Source organism: Rhinoderma darwinii, chromosome 2 (genome assembly GCF_050947455.1).
Source record: "Rhinoderma darwinii isolate aRhiDar2 chromosome 2, aRhiDar2.hap1, whole genome shotgun sequence".
Lineage (NCBI taxonomy): Eukaryota > Metazoa > Chordata > Amphibia > Anura > Rhinodermatidae > Rhinoderma > Rhinoderma darwinii.
This window is the reverse complement of record NC_134688.1, coordinates 64804407-64822924: the sequence shown is the minus strand read 5'-3', so window position 1 is coordinate 64822924 and position 18518 is coordinate 64804407. Positions and strand designations below refer to the sequence as shown.

Below are 18518 nucleotides of genomic sequence, written 5' to 3'. Positions count from 1 at the left end.
AATAATGCTAAATCATTTTAGAGTGGAATTTGTAGAAATGCAATCATAGAAATAACACATAAAAGATAAGTACAAATAAGCAGCTGCTTATTCCTCTCCCTATTAAAGTAAACCTATAAACTCCGCTGCTCCAAGCGTGCATGGAAAATGTATACTACAAGTATTAGCTATAGCGCATCATCTAGTTAGAATGATGAATTATTCAGCAGAGACAAGATTTTGTGGCTCTTCCTAATAACCTGTAGCAATTTTCTAATGAATTATAATAAAGTGCATCAATCATTTCAATATACAGTCCCATGAAAGAAAGGCAGAAATGTATAACATCGTCGTCATAAGTCTTGCATCTTATTAGGAACATGGTCTAAGAACGACTAAACAATATGACAGAAGACAGTTTCTGTTACATTTAGGCTAGTGCTCCACAGGGCACCTGTAAGTCACGATACAATTGCGGCATCACCGCAACTTGTGCCGTGACTTATGTTCTCTATGGAGAAAAAAAAGTCACAAATCACCTTCCAAACATCACAAAAAAAATAAAATAATTTGTATTTTTCTCATAAAAAAAATATTGAAGTTGCAGAGTCGCTGTGGAGCCCAAGTCGTATGCACACCAAGTAGGTATAACGAATAACTGGAAGATAAATTCCCTTACGGTATTAAAACCAGCTACACTGGAACATTATTTGAAATTGGAATAACAATTAGTATCAAACTCATACAAGCAATTTTCACAAAATCTTACCTAATTTACCCCTGACCTGCTTCCTCCAGTCATGGGTATCTATAGGATATTGTACCACCTACTGTAAACATATAAGAGCTTAAAGAGGCTCTGTCACCAGATTCTCAAATCCCTATCTCCTATTGCATGTGATCGGCGCTGCAATGTAGATAACAGTAAAGTTTTTTGTTTTTTTTAAAACGTTCATTTTTGGCCAAGTTATGAGCTATTTTATATATATATGCAAATGAGCTTTGAAATGGACAACTGGGCGTTTTTTTTTTCGTTATGTCCAACTGGGCGTGTATTGTGTTTTTAACTGGGCGTGTTTACGTGTATGACGCTGACCAATCAGTGACCAGTCAGCGTCATACACTCCTCTACATTCATTTACACAGCAGCGATGTGCAGCCGCATACACAGAGATTAACGTTAATCAAGTGTCCTGATAATGAATACACATGAAATCCAGCCTGGACGCCATGTGTATTCAGAATCCTGACACTTCTGAATCTTTTCTGTGAGATTCCAGCAAGCCACGCGTAATCTCGCGAGATTACGGAGGTAAACGAGATTTCGTTTCCCTTGCTGGAAATCTCAAAGAAAAGAGTCAGAAGTGTCAGGATTCTGAATACACATGACGTCCAGGCTGGATTTCATGTGTATTCATTATCAGGACACTTGATTAACGTTAATCTCTGTGTATGCGGCTGCACATCGCTGCTGTGTAAATGAATGTAGAGGAGTGTATGATGCTGACTGGTCACTGATTGGTCAGCGTCATACACGTAAACACGCCCAGTTAAAAACAATACACGCCCAGTTGGACAGAACGAAAAAAAACGCCCAGTTGTCCATTTCAAAGCTCATTTGCATATATATAAAATAGCTCATAACTTGGCCAAAAATGAACGTTTTTTTTAAAAAAAAACACGTTACTGTTATCTACATTGCAGCGCTGATCACATGCAATAGGAGATAGGGATTTGAGAATCTGGTGACAGAGCCTCTTTAAGGCCACAAATTACGTGCATTTCTACAGGTCATGGAACGTGACTTCTAATATTCTTTAAAATCTATAGTAGGTGGTAATTTAATCCGGATAATATGCATCTCAGCTTCTGCAGAACCTCTTTGAGGGAGTTTTATATCAGCCAATCAATGGAGGACAGAAATACAGGCTTTACTCTTCACATTCTTTTTTAAAAAAGAAAATAAATGTTCAACTCGGATGTGTTTTTCGCTTTTTTTTTATCTTGTTTTGCAGCAACAGGGACACAATACTGTGTAATACACACTGCAGCTGCTGCAGAAACTCTTGTGGATGGAGCACTCGCTACAGTCAATTGGTGGCTGACAGAGCAGAAAGAACTTCTTGCAAAAGCAATCTGCAAAATTCTGCTCCTGTAGAAAGAGATAAGTGGTGCCTATGTACCGCCACTCATCTCTGTATAATCGTCCAGTTCTGACATCAGAATGTGATGTCTATAGATTTATTAATTAGGCAACATGCACACGACCGTTTCCGTTTTGAGGACCGCAAAACACAGATCCTATTGGCTACCGTGTGCTCCTTGTCTTTTTTTTCGAACCCATATTCTAGAATGGGTGAGACAGACGGACAACAATAGGACCTGTACTATAATTTTCAGAACGTACACACAGATCTACAAAACAAATGGATGTGTGCATGGCCCCATAAAAATGAATGGTCCAGTAAAAATGACACCGAAGAAGGCAACGGTCGTGTGCATGAGCCCTTACAAACATGTCAGTGGAAATTTCCTTTTCTGTGTATTATAAAGAAATAATCCCTCTGCTGGATATCATGGGTCGAATAGCGGGAACATTTTGTTATACAGACGACCTATCTGGGTGTCCTGCTCTGAAGGAAGGAGGCCAGAAGAACCCTTAGGCTATGTTCACACACAAACTCAAAAACGTCTGAAAAACAGCTCCAAAAACGTCCCAAGAAGTGTCCTGCACTTCTTTTTCACAGCCGTTTTTTTACGTGGCAGTTTTTCAAAATTGAAATCAATGGGCAGATGTTTGGAGGCGTTCTGCTTCCGCTTTTTTGTCCGTTTTTCGGGCGTTTACGGCCTGAAAAATGGCCGAAAATAGGCAGTGTGAACATACCCTTACAATGTGGGACCTCTGATATGTAAGATTTTGTGAGGTAGGTGATTATGCCAACAGGTAAACTTCCAGTTAGCTACGTTAGTATAAAACTATATCACTTCTGAGGAAACATCATCATCTGGAATAGAAAATAGTAAAGAAAAGAGACTTACTGCAAGAGATTCCATTTGCTAGTGAGATAGCATGGTGTGAGAAAACAGGAGAAGAGAGGACAGTTTGACGTCAGTGCATGCAATATAAAGAACCCGGATCTGAACAGCTTCACATAAAGCAGCGCAGCCAGCGCTAGCAGTCATTTTTCAACCACTGGAGGGGTTGAAAAACTAAATATTATACCTAAAAGCATGCAGGGCAGTCACACAAGCCGATAAAAAAAGAGTGACAGGAACAATAGAATTTAGTGACACAAACTTATCGGTACAAGGGCAGTGTTCAGGTTATAAAACGTCTTACCAAAGTCTCCAGACAACCGGACCAGCCCTGAACATTAAATCGAAAACTAGAATTTCATTTCTGCTCCCGGCTTCTCTCCTTTTAATAGTAAATAATTAAACACCAGTTCCAGGATCAGGTCATGCATTATGTAGGGCCTTAAAAGGGTAAGATTCTCAGTAAGCAGCATATGAATGTCTGTGGGTATAGAAATATTTGCTCTAAATTCCACTGGCTTTCACAGATTATACCATGGTGTGTATAGGCAGGGAATGTGAGACAAAATCTCTAGTTATTTTTCGAAATTTTTATATTTCCCGATTGACCCAGGAATGCCCACGCAGCTTTAGATCAATCCCACAAACAAACAACCACAAAAAACGGGGTGGTTGGGCAGTGTGCAGAATGATCTCTCATCAGATCAAAGCAGCCTTGCCGGTATTTTTTTGGAAGTCGATAAATTAGTACCAAATTTGTTTGGGTTTCTGAATTTATTCTGTTATATTAATCTTATGCAAATTGCCGGGTACGATTCAGTGATAAAATGCGGTCCATGTCTATCTATATACAGCTCATACATTGAGCTGCAAGATGGCTGTGTGCATGGACAGCTTATTAGGTGACACAAGCTAATTTACAATATCCGTAGTGGGTGCTGAGGACCCAACGAGCCACTTGCTCGTGGTGAAAAAAATACTAGCTACACTTCTGCTTGGCAGTCTGCCATTGAATGTGAATGTAAAGGTTATTTCCGCCGTTGAACACAATTTTAGAGTTTACATATTTACATAGTCAGGCAACTTTGTAAATAAATAGCATTATATATAGTCTACTGGTTCTGGGTTACAGCCTGAATTTTAACCCAGAGCTGCATTCACAATTCTGCTCGTTGTCATTGGAAACCGTCAAAAAGCTTGTTGTCACACATACCTCTAACAGTAACAGCTTAGCCGAGCTGCTACATCACATTGGGACATTTTGGTTTTGCTACATCAGATGCAAATGCTCTAAGCAGACGTTAAGACAGCAAGGTCTGAAGTCTGCAGAATTGTGAATGCAGCTCTGGAATAGAATATGGGGTGTAATACCACTTTTTATGTAGATTAATTTTATATGTAAACTCTAAAGGTTGGCATATATGTATAAATCTTCTTCAGCCACCTTGGCCTTTCATTAAATTGTGCCTACATTTAATGTAATCAATTCCAATAAAAAGAATATGCCCCTCGCTTTAAAGGCCTTGGACACATTTCAATGCATTTTTTTATTGCATTGTACGGCTATAGCGTTAAAAATATTTTTTCAAACAGGGCTTCAATCAAAATTGATCAGAATTAAGCTTAAAGCCACTTTTACGTGAGCGTAATACAGGTATTTTCTCGCGCCTGTATTAGAGATGCAATGCCCTGTCCTCCAACCGTTCATGAGAACTGGAGTAAGAGCATAGAAGCCTATGGTGCTCTAATTCCAGTTCCGATGAACCGTGGGAGGTCTGGGTGTTGCATCCATAATACAGGCGCAAGAAAGCATCGGTATTACTCTCGTGTGAAAGCGACCAAAACAAGCATTTATTAGAACTCAGGAGAGACAGAGGCTGGAGATCGAGCTGTCCGTGCACTACACTGATTCAACGCGGAGCGGGACAGTGCAGACGGCAATGTATGTGAAAACTGGTACAATGCAATAAAAAGAATGCATTCAAATGTGTTCATAGCCTTTAAACCTGATTAGTAAAGGGGTTGTCCATGACAGGACAACTGATAAACTATCCACCGCGTAGGTCATCAGTATATGATCGGTGGGGGTCCGACACCCAAACCCCGCACCGATCAGCCGCTCCAGCTGCCTCCGGGCACGGGACGTCCATGCCGGAAGCAGATGGCTCTGGTCACGGAATATTCAAGTGGATAGGAGTAGAGCTGAAGTTTTGCAGAACAGCCGCTATTCCGTGACCAGAGCCATCTGCTTCCGGCTCCAAATACTTCATACCCTTCAAATCATCCGGCACCCGGAGGCAGCCGATCGGTGCGGGATCCGGGTGTCAGACCCCACCGACCATATACTGATGACCTATCCTGTGGATAGGTCATCAGTTGACCGGTCGTGGACAACCCCTTTAATACCAGATATCCTTTTCTCTACTGAAACAGAATTTATTAGTAATTCACTAGAATTCCTGTAATTTTACAATTATATCTCTTTTCTAATAAATTTCTCTCAGTTCATGGAAATATAACTTTTTTTTTTTTACAAATACAGGAATAATTCAGGCAAAAAACAAAACAGGTCATAACTTCTGATTCACTGGGAACACACATCTTTTTCTAGGAAGAGAGAACCGCACAGAGGTACACAAAAAAGTGGAAGAAGCCTATATAGTGTACATATACTCAGTGCTCATTTTACGGGGCACAATGACTTGTTAAAGCAAATATCTAAATCAGCCAATCACAAAGAAGAAAGGGGTTGCTCAGGAGTAGAAAAAAACAAGGCTGCTTTTTTTTCAAAACAGTGACGCACCTGTCCACAGTTTGTGTGTGGTATTGCAGCTCATCCCCATTCACTTCAATTGGGCTGCAATGCCAGACACAACCCATGGACAGGGGAGGCGCTGATGTTTCTGGAAAAATGCAGACATTTTTCTAATCTTGTACAACCCCTTTAAGTACATGAAGAATTGAGATTCTGTCCTCTTTCTCACACTGTCCGCCTATTGGCAGGAAAATCGATTGGAGAACTTCCAGTCTTGGACGGCACAAGTAAATAATGTAGTACATTGTATTTCTCGGTTATGTTCTTTATTTCAGGAGTGAAGCAACAGTAATAAAGATTCTTAAATGCAGTCAGACATTGAATGAAATATTTCGCTAGAGTGCAGAAGGAATGAATTATAGAAAGGAGAGGGACTAATTATTGAATTTTATATATACCTCACAATATACCAACTGTTTCCTAGGGAGGGCAGGAATATTCGGCTGGTAGAACATAGAGGCCCATTTTACAGGAGGGGGTAGAGACACCATTACCATTCTCCAGGTAAACATTAAATTAAGCTGCGGCAGAAGTGACTCAGAAGTTACGGTTACTAAAAACTAAATTCTGTTCTCTAGGAACGCGTGGGTATGTGAAGTTCTACGCACATCAGGAGTTTTGGAATTTCTTCTATATTTAAGAGCCCAAATCTGCCACGTCAGCTTAATTTTAATTATAATTTCTTTTAAATAAAAATAAAGGGTTTCTAGAAGCAGTGGGGGAGGTAGGACACATATTGCAAGCAGAGGCTGCCGTTGCCATGCCAGGAAAACCGGAAGGTATGACATACGTACAATTCTGACGGAACCTGATGCAACTTGTTGTGTCAAGCACATCCTGACTTTTGCATAAACAGAATTAGGTAAAACTAATTTCATTACCATACAAATGAATGAAGAGGTTCAATATAACAAGCCATGTTGTTACAATGCTTTGTATACCAGCACTTTACAATTTCTGAGCAAACGCCTAAAATTAAACATTTAAGAAAAAGATCTGCATTATTCAAGCAAAGTTCAGCTAAACGTACAGGGTCCAACTTTTTTGGCCTGATCCAATGACTGGCCTAGAACTGTGTCATATATTTAAATACCAAGAGCTTCTAATGACTGGGATCACTTGATATTGGACAGTGGCTAGTGTCACCAGTGGCACCTAATGGTCTGGAATCGGAAGATATTTCACACATTGTCGATGAAGGCGAGACATCTTCTTTTGTATTATAGCTCAAAAAGTATATGGTAATACCACGTGGGTTGAGTTTTAGGCAAAAAAATTGTGAAAATTATGTTGAATATTGGTGCTGAACTGATAAATAATTTTAAAGAGGTTGTTTAATGAACACAACCCCTTCCATATACCTTATTGGGGCAAATGGATGTCAAAGGAGAGACCCGAACTTGGGACCTCCCTCTATTAGATAGAGCGGCTCTCGCTCTGTATTACGTGGTCAGTCATTCATTTTAAGGAAAGCCACATTTTCCCAGTCGATAGCAGCTAATCGTCGGGGCGTTTCTGAAGCTGGATCTGCAGTAACCCGCTGATCGCTGGGACACCTTCAATCTATAAACGGGCGATCTTATCACGATTTAATTCTGGAGACATTTTCAATTGTTTCCACTCTACAGTGCTGTATAATACAGATACTTATAAAAGCAGAAAATATTGTATGTTTTATTTATAGTGAATTTTCTTACTTTTTCTTCTGAGTCACCTGGTTGACATGTGATAACTCCATCCTTTGAGCCCCCCGCGAATGTGGATTTACAGTTTTTTAGCCACTGGTTGGGAGAAAATTAATTATTATAACATTACAAATATTACACACAAAATGTGAATTTATCTACGGTCACCTCAAAATCAAAAATTCAGTTACTTAAACGGTAGATATCTAGTACATGAATAGAAACCATAAACTACAAAGGAAAATATCAGATTACGTAAGCAAGATGAAGTTAAGAGAGTTAAGGTGGATTTACGTGGGCAGAAATCGGCCGTGTAAAATCACTTAAAACGAACGCCGATCAACACTACAGGTTGTCCATCGGTGCTCTCTGCTCCCTTTAAAACGGAGCAATGATCTTTACTATGATCGTTCGGCCCCATGCATTTGCATCATGTCCGCAGCACATCTCCCTGTGTACATAGGGAGATGTGCTGCCGATTGGCAATAATTTTTTATGCTGCATAAAAGTTGCGTTTTACTCACAGAGACTGTAGCTTCTTTCCTATTGTTGTAAGTGTCCAGGTATTCCTGCAGTTCTAAAACACTGAACTTTAACTTCTCAAGGAGCCCACATGATAACAGCTGAAAAACAAGTTTATATTTGGTAAGTACCTTTGGCTTACATAAACTTCCCCACATTTTTAGCAATCTTGATGGTGCCAATAATCATTGGTCACTTTACAGTACATGGATGGACGCCTAAACCTGCCAATTTCAGTGGGATCGGATGACAATCTAATGTGTGTGGGGCAACCCAAAAGCAGATATTATGAGAAAGAAGGATCGGACATGCTGGATTTCAACATGCCTGATCCTTTGTTATAACGGGAGAGAAACCACTACCAGTCACATCTCCCAAACATGAACACTTGCTCAAGCATGCATATTTACGGGACAGTCATGAATGGGAACCACCCAAATGAGTGTTTAGGAACTTGTGGAAATTCCATATTCCCCACACTAGCCCCACAGACCCGTGAAAATAATAGAGGCTGTCCATTAACCCCAAGGGTGGAGATACACATTAACCTGAAAGGCATGGTATTATGACAAAATGTACTCAAAACCGCTTTTTGATAAATGTAAATTCTTTCCAAAATAAAACTTCTCCTTTACAATACTCACAGTCTCTGCATCCACAAAGAGAGTCGGACATTCAGAGCACATGGTCAGTAGCTGTGACGTGCTCACAAACTTTGACCCAATACCACGAAGACTATCTCCAAGATAACAGGCAGCATCACACGTCAGGAAGCAGAATCTCTTCTGGATACTCTACAAGGAACAACGGTTCATTAGATCAGAATAAATAAACTAGTCCCAGAATAAGATCCGACATGTAGTTTCACTTTACACTACATCACCGAGTGACTGGAAAGACCTGTGAAACCATTGGCAATTATAACATGGAAATCCTTGATATTTGCAGTTAGTTTATCTTGATATCACCAGCAGCACCCACCTTGAACAAGGAGGAGAACACGTGAAATGTGTAAACTGCACAGGACCCATCAGAATCGGACATGAGCTGATTTATGTGACTGCGCCATGCTTCCTCTGCATCATCACATGCGGTCGGCTGAAAGGCAGCCAAGATGGCAGAGAAGAAAGGGGAAGGAGGAGGTGGCGTTATCCGGTCTCCATCTCCAAAGCTTTGCAGAAAAGAAAGAAGAAAATAAAAATTTTAATAGGGTTATTAAAACGAAACAGTGTAGGACTATGGATGAGCTTATCTCCATGGTCCACATTTATCACTTGTTTTATATGTTTTATTCTTTATTACTTATATTTTAAAGCATAACACAATTTCGAAGTTTCTGGAAGGGTAGAAGCACAAAATGAAATGCCCTATATGCCCCATTCTCTCTGCTCCTTAACATATTATAAAAGTTTAAGGGGTTGTCCAAGGTTAGAAAAACATGGCTGTTTTCTTCCAAAGACAGCGCCACACCTATTCACAGGTTGTGTTTGATATTGCAGCTCAGCTCCATTCACTTCAATGGAGTAGAGCTTCACTAATAGACACAGCACAATGACAGGTGTAGCACGGTCTCTGGAAGAAAGCAGCCACATTTTTCTAATCCTGGACAACCCCTTTGTGAAAGATAGAAATCCAACTAAATATCTTTCCTGAAGAGACACCATTGCAACAACGCTTTGATGACACTCCACCAATAGACACGCCACCCCTTTCCCACCAAACCTTCCTTAAAAAAGCTTCCCTTTTTGCCAGAATTGGGGGAACCCATTGACTACCGTATTTATGATTGTTCTACTTATTGGAAGCATGAAGGTGGTAGATAACTGTCTGGTATCAACAACTGATGGCATGGGGGAGCCACCACCCAGATGAAGAGACGTGAACATCTGAAGAAACTTGAGTATCTGAAAACGCTGGGAGTTAAGACCAATTTGTGGCTAGAGATCTGTAGTCTACGCCATGGTTCTACTTTATATTACACATCCTAGAGTATATAAGCAATTTGAAAGACCTGTGCTGCTTTGGTGAGGCACAAGAGAAGGAACTATATGAAATAAAAATAAAAAATGCCAATACATACTGGGTCAGTGCATACTGCTCCATCGTGCGATCATCTTTCTCTTCCTCAGCCATCTCAAGGCTAAAGCTATCATTACATTCAAACACTACTGGCATTTCGTTCATTGACCCCGATAGGTCATCTTCTTGTACAGTTGCATCATCTTCATCAAGAGCAGCATCCGCCTAAAATTTGAGGATATAAAAATTAACACACAAACGGACTTCAAATAAACATGCCCAACATCAAATAGCTGCGTCTAGTAATGTTACGTCTCAGAGGGTATGGTATATGTACAGAGTGTATGGTATATGTACAGAGTGTATGGTATATGTACAGAGTGTATGGTATATGTACAGAGTGTATGGTATATGTACAGAGTGTATGGTATATGTACAGAGTGTATGGTATATGTACAGAGTGTATGGTATATGTACAGAGTGTATGGTATATGTACAGAGTGTATGGTATATGAACAGAGTGTATGGTATATGTACAGAGTGTATGGTATATGAACAGAGTGTATGGTATATGAACAGAGTGTATGGTATATGTACAGAGTGTATGGTATATGTACAGAGTGTATGGTATATGAACAGAGTGTATGGTATATGAACAGAGTGTATGGTATATGTACAGAGTGTATGGTATATGTACAGAGTGTATGGTATATGAACAGAGTGTATGGTATATGTACAGAGTGTATGGTATATGAACAGAGTGTATGGTATATGTCAGCCCCGGGCAGTTTTGGCCAAAGAGATTTAAGAACTTGATTTATTTACGGATGCCCAAATCTATGGAGTTCTCATGGTCTTCTCCTGGAAGAGTGAAGTCATGATCCACCCGCGCAGGTATAAAGAATTACCTTCCCTACTGGATATAGAAATACTCATTCTGCTGAAATCACCATAAGCAGCATTTCTGTCTACAGATTACAAGGTGGATCATGATGAGAACTCTTGAGGTATCGTGATCGAGGGAAGACCAGGAGAACCCCCAGATTTGTGGGACAGATCTACCTAGAAGTATGGTTTATACGGTTAGAGAGGATACCTAACTATTTCTATTGGACTTAGACTTTTAAATGAATATATTTCAGAAAAACTTTCAGTATCAGACTAATAATAATTTTTATACCATACTAAAACAGTAAATTGCCATCTCGGCATAAAAAAAACCGACGTGTAAATGCACCAAAAACGCTAGCATTTTCTCAAAGCATTTTTTAAAGTACAGGCGTTTTTTGACGTGTTTTTATTGCCATGTTTTCTGCGCATTTTTCGGCGCGTAATTAGGACTCCCATTAACTGTGAGAATTAGGCACGTTTTGGGCACGTTTTACGTACCAAGTTTTGACCTGACGCTTCTTTTTCCCCACAATGCGGTTTTTAAACACGCGAGGGAAAAAAAAACCGCGTCGTATGCATTAAAATGCTTTTTCCAATCGATCTCAATGGGAAGCTTAAAGAATGCGTTTTTGAAGCGTTTTTGGGCACGTAAAACTCGTCAAAAACACACCCTGTGAACAATGCCTTGAACCCTCCTTTACCTCACATCTACTTTATTCAACGAAATATCTTCTCAATAGGCACAACACCGCTTATTTTATCTCAGAGCCCCTCAATTTAGTATTTATGATGCCCAACTAATATGAAGTAGAGCTTTCTCAGCTTCTCTAAGCATTTTAGAACAAAGTCCTCATTCATGGGGGGGGGGGGGGCTAGATTGCTTCATATTTAGTTGGTAAAATAAACACTAGTAATTAAAAGCTATAGAACTAATTAAAATGATAAAATATTGCACTAACAAAACATTTTAAGGGTTTGTCCAGGATTAGAAACACATGGCTTCTTTCTCCCAAAAACAGCACCATACCTGTCCACAGGTTGTATGTGGTATTGCAGCTGGTCTCTATTCACTTCAATGAAGCTGGGCTGCAATACCAGACATAACAATAATGGACAGGTGTGGTACTGTTCCTGGAAGAATGTTTTTGTTAAATCCTGGTTAAGTAACTTTACCATAGAGATTTGATGTGCCACAGCTGTGTTTATACACTCAGGTCCATACAGAACCGTCCATCTAGAAGACACTGGTTTCACGGAGGTATCATTCATAGATTGTGATGCACAGAGGTGTATGGTTACATTTATAAAAATTTACGCAAATAGCGCAATTTGTATCTTACATGCATGATGGCGCACAAACACGAGAATTTCGCCTATAAGTACTATATAATGGAGTGCATACACAAAAAAATATGAAATATTGTAAAATAAATATAATATGGCAACTAAGGCAATATGACACGTAGGGCTAAAATATATGCAAACATATGGCCATACAGTAACATGTCTGATACTGACTTTCATAATAAAAAAAACAAATATATGCCATGAACACCTCATAGCTGGGGGTCGCAGACCCTCATTCCGACACAACGTGGCCGCATCCAGCCGCAGACAAGACAGAGAGGTGTCCAGGCATGGGCAGAGTACTCTCCAGCTAAGTCTTTGGTGAGGTGGCCATTCTCGAGCTCTCTCCGTAATTCCCAGTCGGTGATGTCAACCACTGGCCTGGCAGAATGGGGGTCAAGGACCCTCATTCTGCCATTAATGTCTCAGATAGGAAGATGTAAACCAATATTTTCAGTATTTATTAGTGTGACCACGCTTTACAAACTATTAAACAATATCCGGGTGTTAGACATATGCAAAAGGTTTGGCATATATTTGCCCCATAGAAACGTATGGATACACCACAAGACATCTTTTTTGCTACCCGATTGTATCTTTCAGACGTAACCAATATCAGCGATATAAATAGATCATCAATGTATGCCGCATGTCTAATCTAGCACTGACGGTCAGTCGCTATATCAATATGTTGCATGTGGCACTTTCTACCTCAAAATACTGTCTGTGCCAATTTTTAGAAATATGTCCCAGTGTGTGCCTTAGGCCTCATTCACACGAGCGTATCAGATCCACGCGCGTGAATCTGGTCTGTGTGTGTGTTGCGTTATGCATCAGTGTGCTTTGCGAGGGGCATGCGTTATTCGTGCACTCGCAAAGCACATCTTTTCTTTTTTTAAATTATTTTCAATTGAATTGATGCGTAAATCACGCACGTGCATCCGTGTGCGGTGCGCGGTTTTCACGTACCCATTGACTTCAATGGGCGCGTAGGTGCGTGATAACGCACCAATATAGGACACGCAGTGAATTTTACGCAGCGGCCTCTCGCTGCGTGAAAAATCACGCATGTGTGAATGGCCCCATTGAAATCAATGGGTCCGTGTGCTGTGCGTTGTTTCAAAGCACAACACAGGGACGTGATTCATGTTCGTGTGAATGAGGCCTTACAGTTGTGGTCCTTGACAAATGTCTGGGGCTGAATTAGAACATAGTGTAACAAAAAGTTAATCTGAGCACAAAGTCAAAATATTACAAAACTCCTAAAAGTACATAAAAAGGGCAAGAACAGAAAACTGGTAATTGAAACGCCAAGGGTTTCCCATCTGTGGAATCTGCATATATACGGTACATTTTAATTATTTTAAGCCCCTCCCCCATTCAAGCCGACCATGCCAGAATACATATAGAGCCTATATTATGTAACTGCAGCAAATCTATGAAGGTTCCCTTGTTCCTAGATTTGTAATCTGCTATTGGATAAAATGCGTTGACGTGTATACTGCAGTTTGCTAATAGTTTACAAAAAGGGAAAATAAACATTGATCAACTTCCACCAACCTTTTATAATGAAAGAATCGAGTCTTCAATGAACCAATGCCTTCAAACAGCAGCATAGAGCAGTTTTTGTGCAAATCTAGCAAAATACTGTGGTCAGAATTTAATATTCTGATAGTGGGCCAAAACGGCATGAATTGATTCAAATGTGCATTATGCACAATAGGCTCCCACATAGGAAAATAAATCACGTAGAGAGACATGCAACCCACATCGTATAAAGCATTTTGTGCCCGGTGCCCGCTAACTTTGTGTATCTCATAGTCCAACATGCAAAATAAAAAAATCAATTGAGGTCTATGTGAGAAGTGCTCCAGTTAGGAATCAGGAATTAAGAGAAGTGTGAACAAGCAACAAGCAGAATACAGATGCGGACTCATGATGGTGTGCATTCATATTTCACATGTAATATGTTTATAAAAATATTACACAACATATTTCATTCCATGTCGCGTTGAAATAAGTAAATTTTTGAGGATTTCACACCGACAAGTTGTAGACGTACGGAAGACTTTTGCGAGATAAGGTTCCTTTATAAAAAAATATATATATGATGCCAATCAGAGGCGTAATTTGGCCCCAATGCAAAATCTGTAAGAGGTTCCCCCATCTACCATGTGCAATTTATAACATTGGTGTCTTCATATGTGGCAGAGGCACCTGGAATCAGGACCAGCTGTGAGGTAGCGGACCTCTGCACCACCTACATCTACGTCCCTGATGCCAATAACATTTGGGTCATGGGATAGTTTACCAGGACTTCAGTTTGCAACGAGGTCAGCGGGGTATTGCAGCCCTCTCCAAACATTCCAAAATAAATTAATTGTATTCCAAAAAATTGTGGATTTGTGCATTTCAGAACTGAACTGGAGACAGGGACTTATTTCAGTGCATGAGCCATGGCGTATTTTGGCGCTACATATATACATAAAAACTACTGATGTACATTACTCATTATTACTGAGTAATAAAGTACTAAAACTTTGTAGCAATTAACATTTCAAGGATCATGTTCCCATTCATCAACGCTAATTACCCGTCTTCCATGAAAAGTCATATATTAACTCGATCACTGATCATCTTCATAAAGATTAATAGACACAAACCAGGAATTTATTCAACCTGGTTTGTGTGTCTATCCTATACTATTAACCATAGGCTCATAAATGAATGATACAGATAAGTATTTGATCTATACTAGGTACATGAAGTATCGAACTGAAAAAATTAATTGTAAAAATTGTCAAAAATATTTGACATTTTTCAAATGAATTTCACGTGGAATTTCACAGTATTGATTATGTCCTACACATATAGGATTGATACTGGTTGGAGACCTTGGAGAAGACCAACATGCATCACCAGACACATTTTGCATCTTCTGCATTATTGTGGTCTTTTTGTAACAAAAAACTCTACAAATGTAGATACATGTGAAATATTATGCTACAAAGCAAAGGGCCTCCCACAGGCCAAGATCGACATTAATAGCCACCGAGGTTAGTCTAGTCTTCATTCGATTTTCCATTGCTAGAACGGACCAAAACTATCTCCTGGACACTCCAGTTAAGAACAGCTTAAGAATATGGCATTAAGTCAGCATATTAGTCTCCCGCCATGATTTTAGATAGGGTTACTGGGAAATGAGATGGAAGAAGCATTCATTCAGGCATGGCCAACATTTGAGTTCTACCAAAACTCCATCACCTTAGAGTCCTCAGATAAGAGTGGATTAGTGATTTCAGGCAAAGACGCATCAAAACTAGAGGTTCTTGTGTTAAGGGAATGGGGATCAGCAGAGGTTGTGTCACATGATGTGGAAGGAGACTCCATGTGATTTGTCTCTTCCGAAGGAGAAAGGCTTATGATCTACAACAAGAAAGTAAAGAAATTGCGAGTTATAAGTAAATTACAGCAGGTACGTTTTTGATTTAGTTCAACTTTTTAGGAAACCTTAAAACTCAGAGGGTGTACTAACCACTGACCGCCTCAAAACCTCAGTGGTGATAGGGTTACACGCTTTAATTTGAACGATAGCAATATAAATGGTTAATGCAATAAGATTATCTGTAATAAAATGCTAATTAATAAAATTAACTTGTATCTATATCTTTATCAGGGTGGACTGAGAATTGTCAGGCGGTAATAAAGGTCATGAGCCCCTTACTAGCCATGATATTTGGGAATTTTTTGTTTACACAGTTTGTAAAAAAAATGTGAAGCTCATTTTTCTGGGTTTTTTGGTTTTACACACTCCCACTCCTACCTGTCACGAATAGGTGAAAGACATTTGTAATATGCTTACTACGAAAATCCTTTGTGTGTACCCCGCCACCAGTCCTCTGCTCACTCTAGTGTGATAACTAGACAACAGTTATGCTGCGTCAGGAGTGATGTCACATTACGTGGCTGCATCATTCTGTGGCCGCGGAACGCTGCATCCCTATGGGGCCGTACTATAGCCATTGGATGACCCAGCCACTTTCAACGTCAATGTGGCCTAGTCGTTGCACTGCATGGAATTTTGACAGTATTTTACAGATAATTTTTTTTCCAGTTAGTAGGGTTTTAGTGGTCACAGAAAATACAATATATATCTTTATAGGGGTCAAAGCTCTGTTTTTCCTATACAGAGCTCCAAATCGAATTTCCACAGCCACAGAGTTACATGATAACTCAAAGTTACATTCTGGAGGTCTGCAACCGTCACTAGGAGGAGATTTCTACATATGAATTTATGTAGATCCCATTTAACTTATTGAATTGTACTATGATTTAATTGTATACGTATACGTGTACGTGTAACGGAAAGTAGTATATTTATGTATTGCAAATATATTTATACAGATACTCTATATCAGTCTATAAGGCCAGATTCACATGATAGAGTTCAAATTCGGACGTGAAAAAATGACGTTTTTCACATCCGATTCGCACCCGTGCAGGACCCGTTTTTACAGATCTCCCAGTCTATTGAGGTATCCGTGAAAATGGACGAAAATAGGACATGTCCTATTTTTTCACAGGTCGTTCACACAGTCCGTTAAAACAACGGCCGTGTGAACAGCCCCAATGAAATACATGCGTCCATGTGATGGCCGTTACAAATACACTCGTCTGAATCCGGCCCAATACATACACCAGCACTTGGCATGTTGCCAGAAGTTTGCTCGGTCATTGCAAACAATTGTGTACAACCATATACGCATAATGCCCTTGTAATAACAAAGGGACCTGCAAAACAAACACAAAAACCTGCTATTATGTAAGAATTTCCATCGGTGAAATGTACGTACAGCACGTCTTCTATACAAAGTGACCCTCTAAGGTGGGGGAGAACAGCAGTCACAAATATGACAGGAATTCTGTCTGGGCTGCTAGTAGCAGCAGCTGCGCTCCCTTCTCCAGTAACCCCGTCCTTGGACTTACCAAATCAGAGGATTCCAGGATTTGACTTGTGGTGAGGTCTTCTTCTGAGGATTCATCCGAGTCGTCCTGGTTCATTTTGCTCAGGCTGTGTGTGCTTCCCGAGAGCTGGCATTCCTCCAAGAGCTGCATATCGCACTTATCCAGGCTGTCAAGAGAACGTCTGCGAACTCCCCAGTTGAAATTATCCATGCTTTCTCCCTGAAATCATATAGATCAGAGACTGATGACGAAGCTGTATATGAAAGAACATCCACATTAGTCTACACTAAATAAAATGGCTTATGTTGTGATTAGGCCTCCCTTTCTACGGTAGGACGTCAGTGTTTTATCTACACGTTCCATTCCTTGCTTTAAAAGACAGCCATGCGGACCCACCCAATAGCTAAGTGTTTAATTAGATGTCATACGAATAGTTTCCTTGGCTACTCTTCAAAGCTTATGTATTTTCACAAGATCAGCAAATACATGGGCAGGGTATTTCCGCAGCTTGTAGTGGGCCAATAATATATTTGCCACAAGTTAAATTACAATCTGCAGAGATTTTAAAAACATATAGATCTCGTCTTCTCATAAGGGTCGTAGAATCTGGGTACAGAATGAGAACGAGTAGTAGATAACAACATAACTGCATGGCCTGTAGTACAGATAGGGTGGAAACACTGCTATAGGGATTCAGTTTCCTGTGCTTCACTCGCTCAACAATACATTCATTACTTGCTGTGCTTAGAAGGAAATGTATACAAATGCAGGAAACAAGACAAAGTCCATTCCTAAGGAGCTGGCAAACACCATACAAGACCGGATTTTACTGCTGGTGGGGGTAGATTCTAAAATGTAATAGTATAGGGATCAGAGAATTATCATAAAAGGTGCTACATGCATTTGGATGGCATGTTAAATGATCCCCCATCTAGGAAGCCCATGCCCTTGGCCAGAATAGCCACCCTACTCCACCAAACAGGCAATTTACGACTGGACGTTGGGAAGGTGCGTTTCAGTCTTTGGTGCCCCCAACCCTCTATTCAAGTTACCAGATCCACAACCATAGAGGGTACAGCATAGCCATGGTCTTTAGTAAAATATTAACTTTCTGAAGCCACTGTGTTCAGGGTGTGGTGGGAGGATGTGCTTTTCGGTGACTTATTTTGGACTGCAGCAGAAGGGTGGAGTCCACATTTATTTTGCTATACGACTTTCCTCCTCAAAATAAATCTCCCAGAATTCTTAAACAGGTCGCA

At 40.1% G+C, this 18518-nt stretch overlaps 1 protein-coding gene across 6 annotated transcripts in view; it reads right to left on the bottom strand.

The window, feature by feature from the left end:
- Positions 1-18518, bottom strand: part of FRY (FRY microtubule binding protein) — a 420217-nt gene that overhangs the window by 11550 nt on the left and 390149 nt on the right. For 4 of the 6 annotated variants that reach the window (XM_075851697.1, XM_075851698.1, XM_075851696.1 and 1 more), the window contains 8 exons: positions 17281-17478; positions 15559-15720; positions 10118-10281; positions 9019-9208; positions 8682-8831; positions 8040-8138; positions 7528-7611; positions 3019-3036 (listed from right to left, as the gene is read on the bottom strand). In XM_075851697.1, coding sequence (XP_075707812.1) covers positions 3019-3036; positions 7528-7611; positions 8040-8138; positions 8682-8831; positions 9019-9208; positions 10118-10281; positions 15559-15720; positions 17281-17478 — 1065 coding nt within the window. The remainder of the gene's footprint in view (positions 1-3018; positions 3037-7527; positions 7612-8039; positions 8139-8681; positions 8832-9018; positions 9209-10117; positions 10282-15558; positions 15721-17280; positions 17479-18518) is intronic. The other 2 variants (XM_075851699.1, XM_075851695.1) reach the window with 2 other exon arrangements.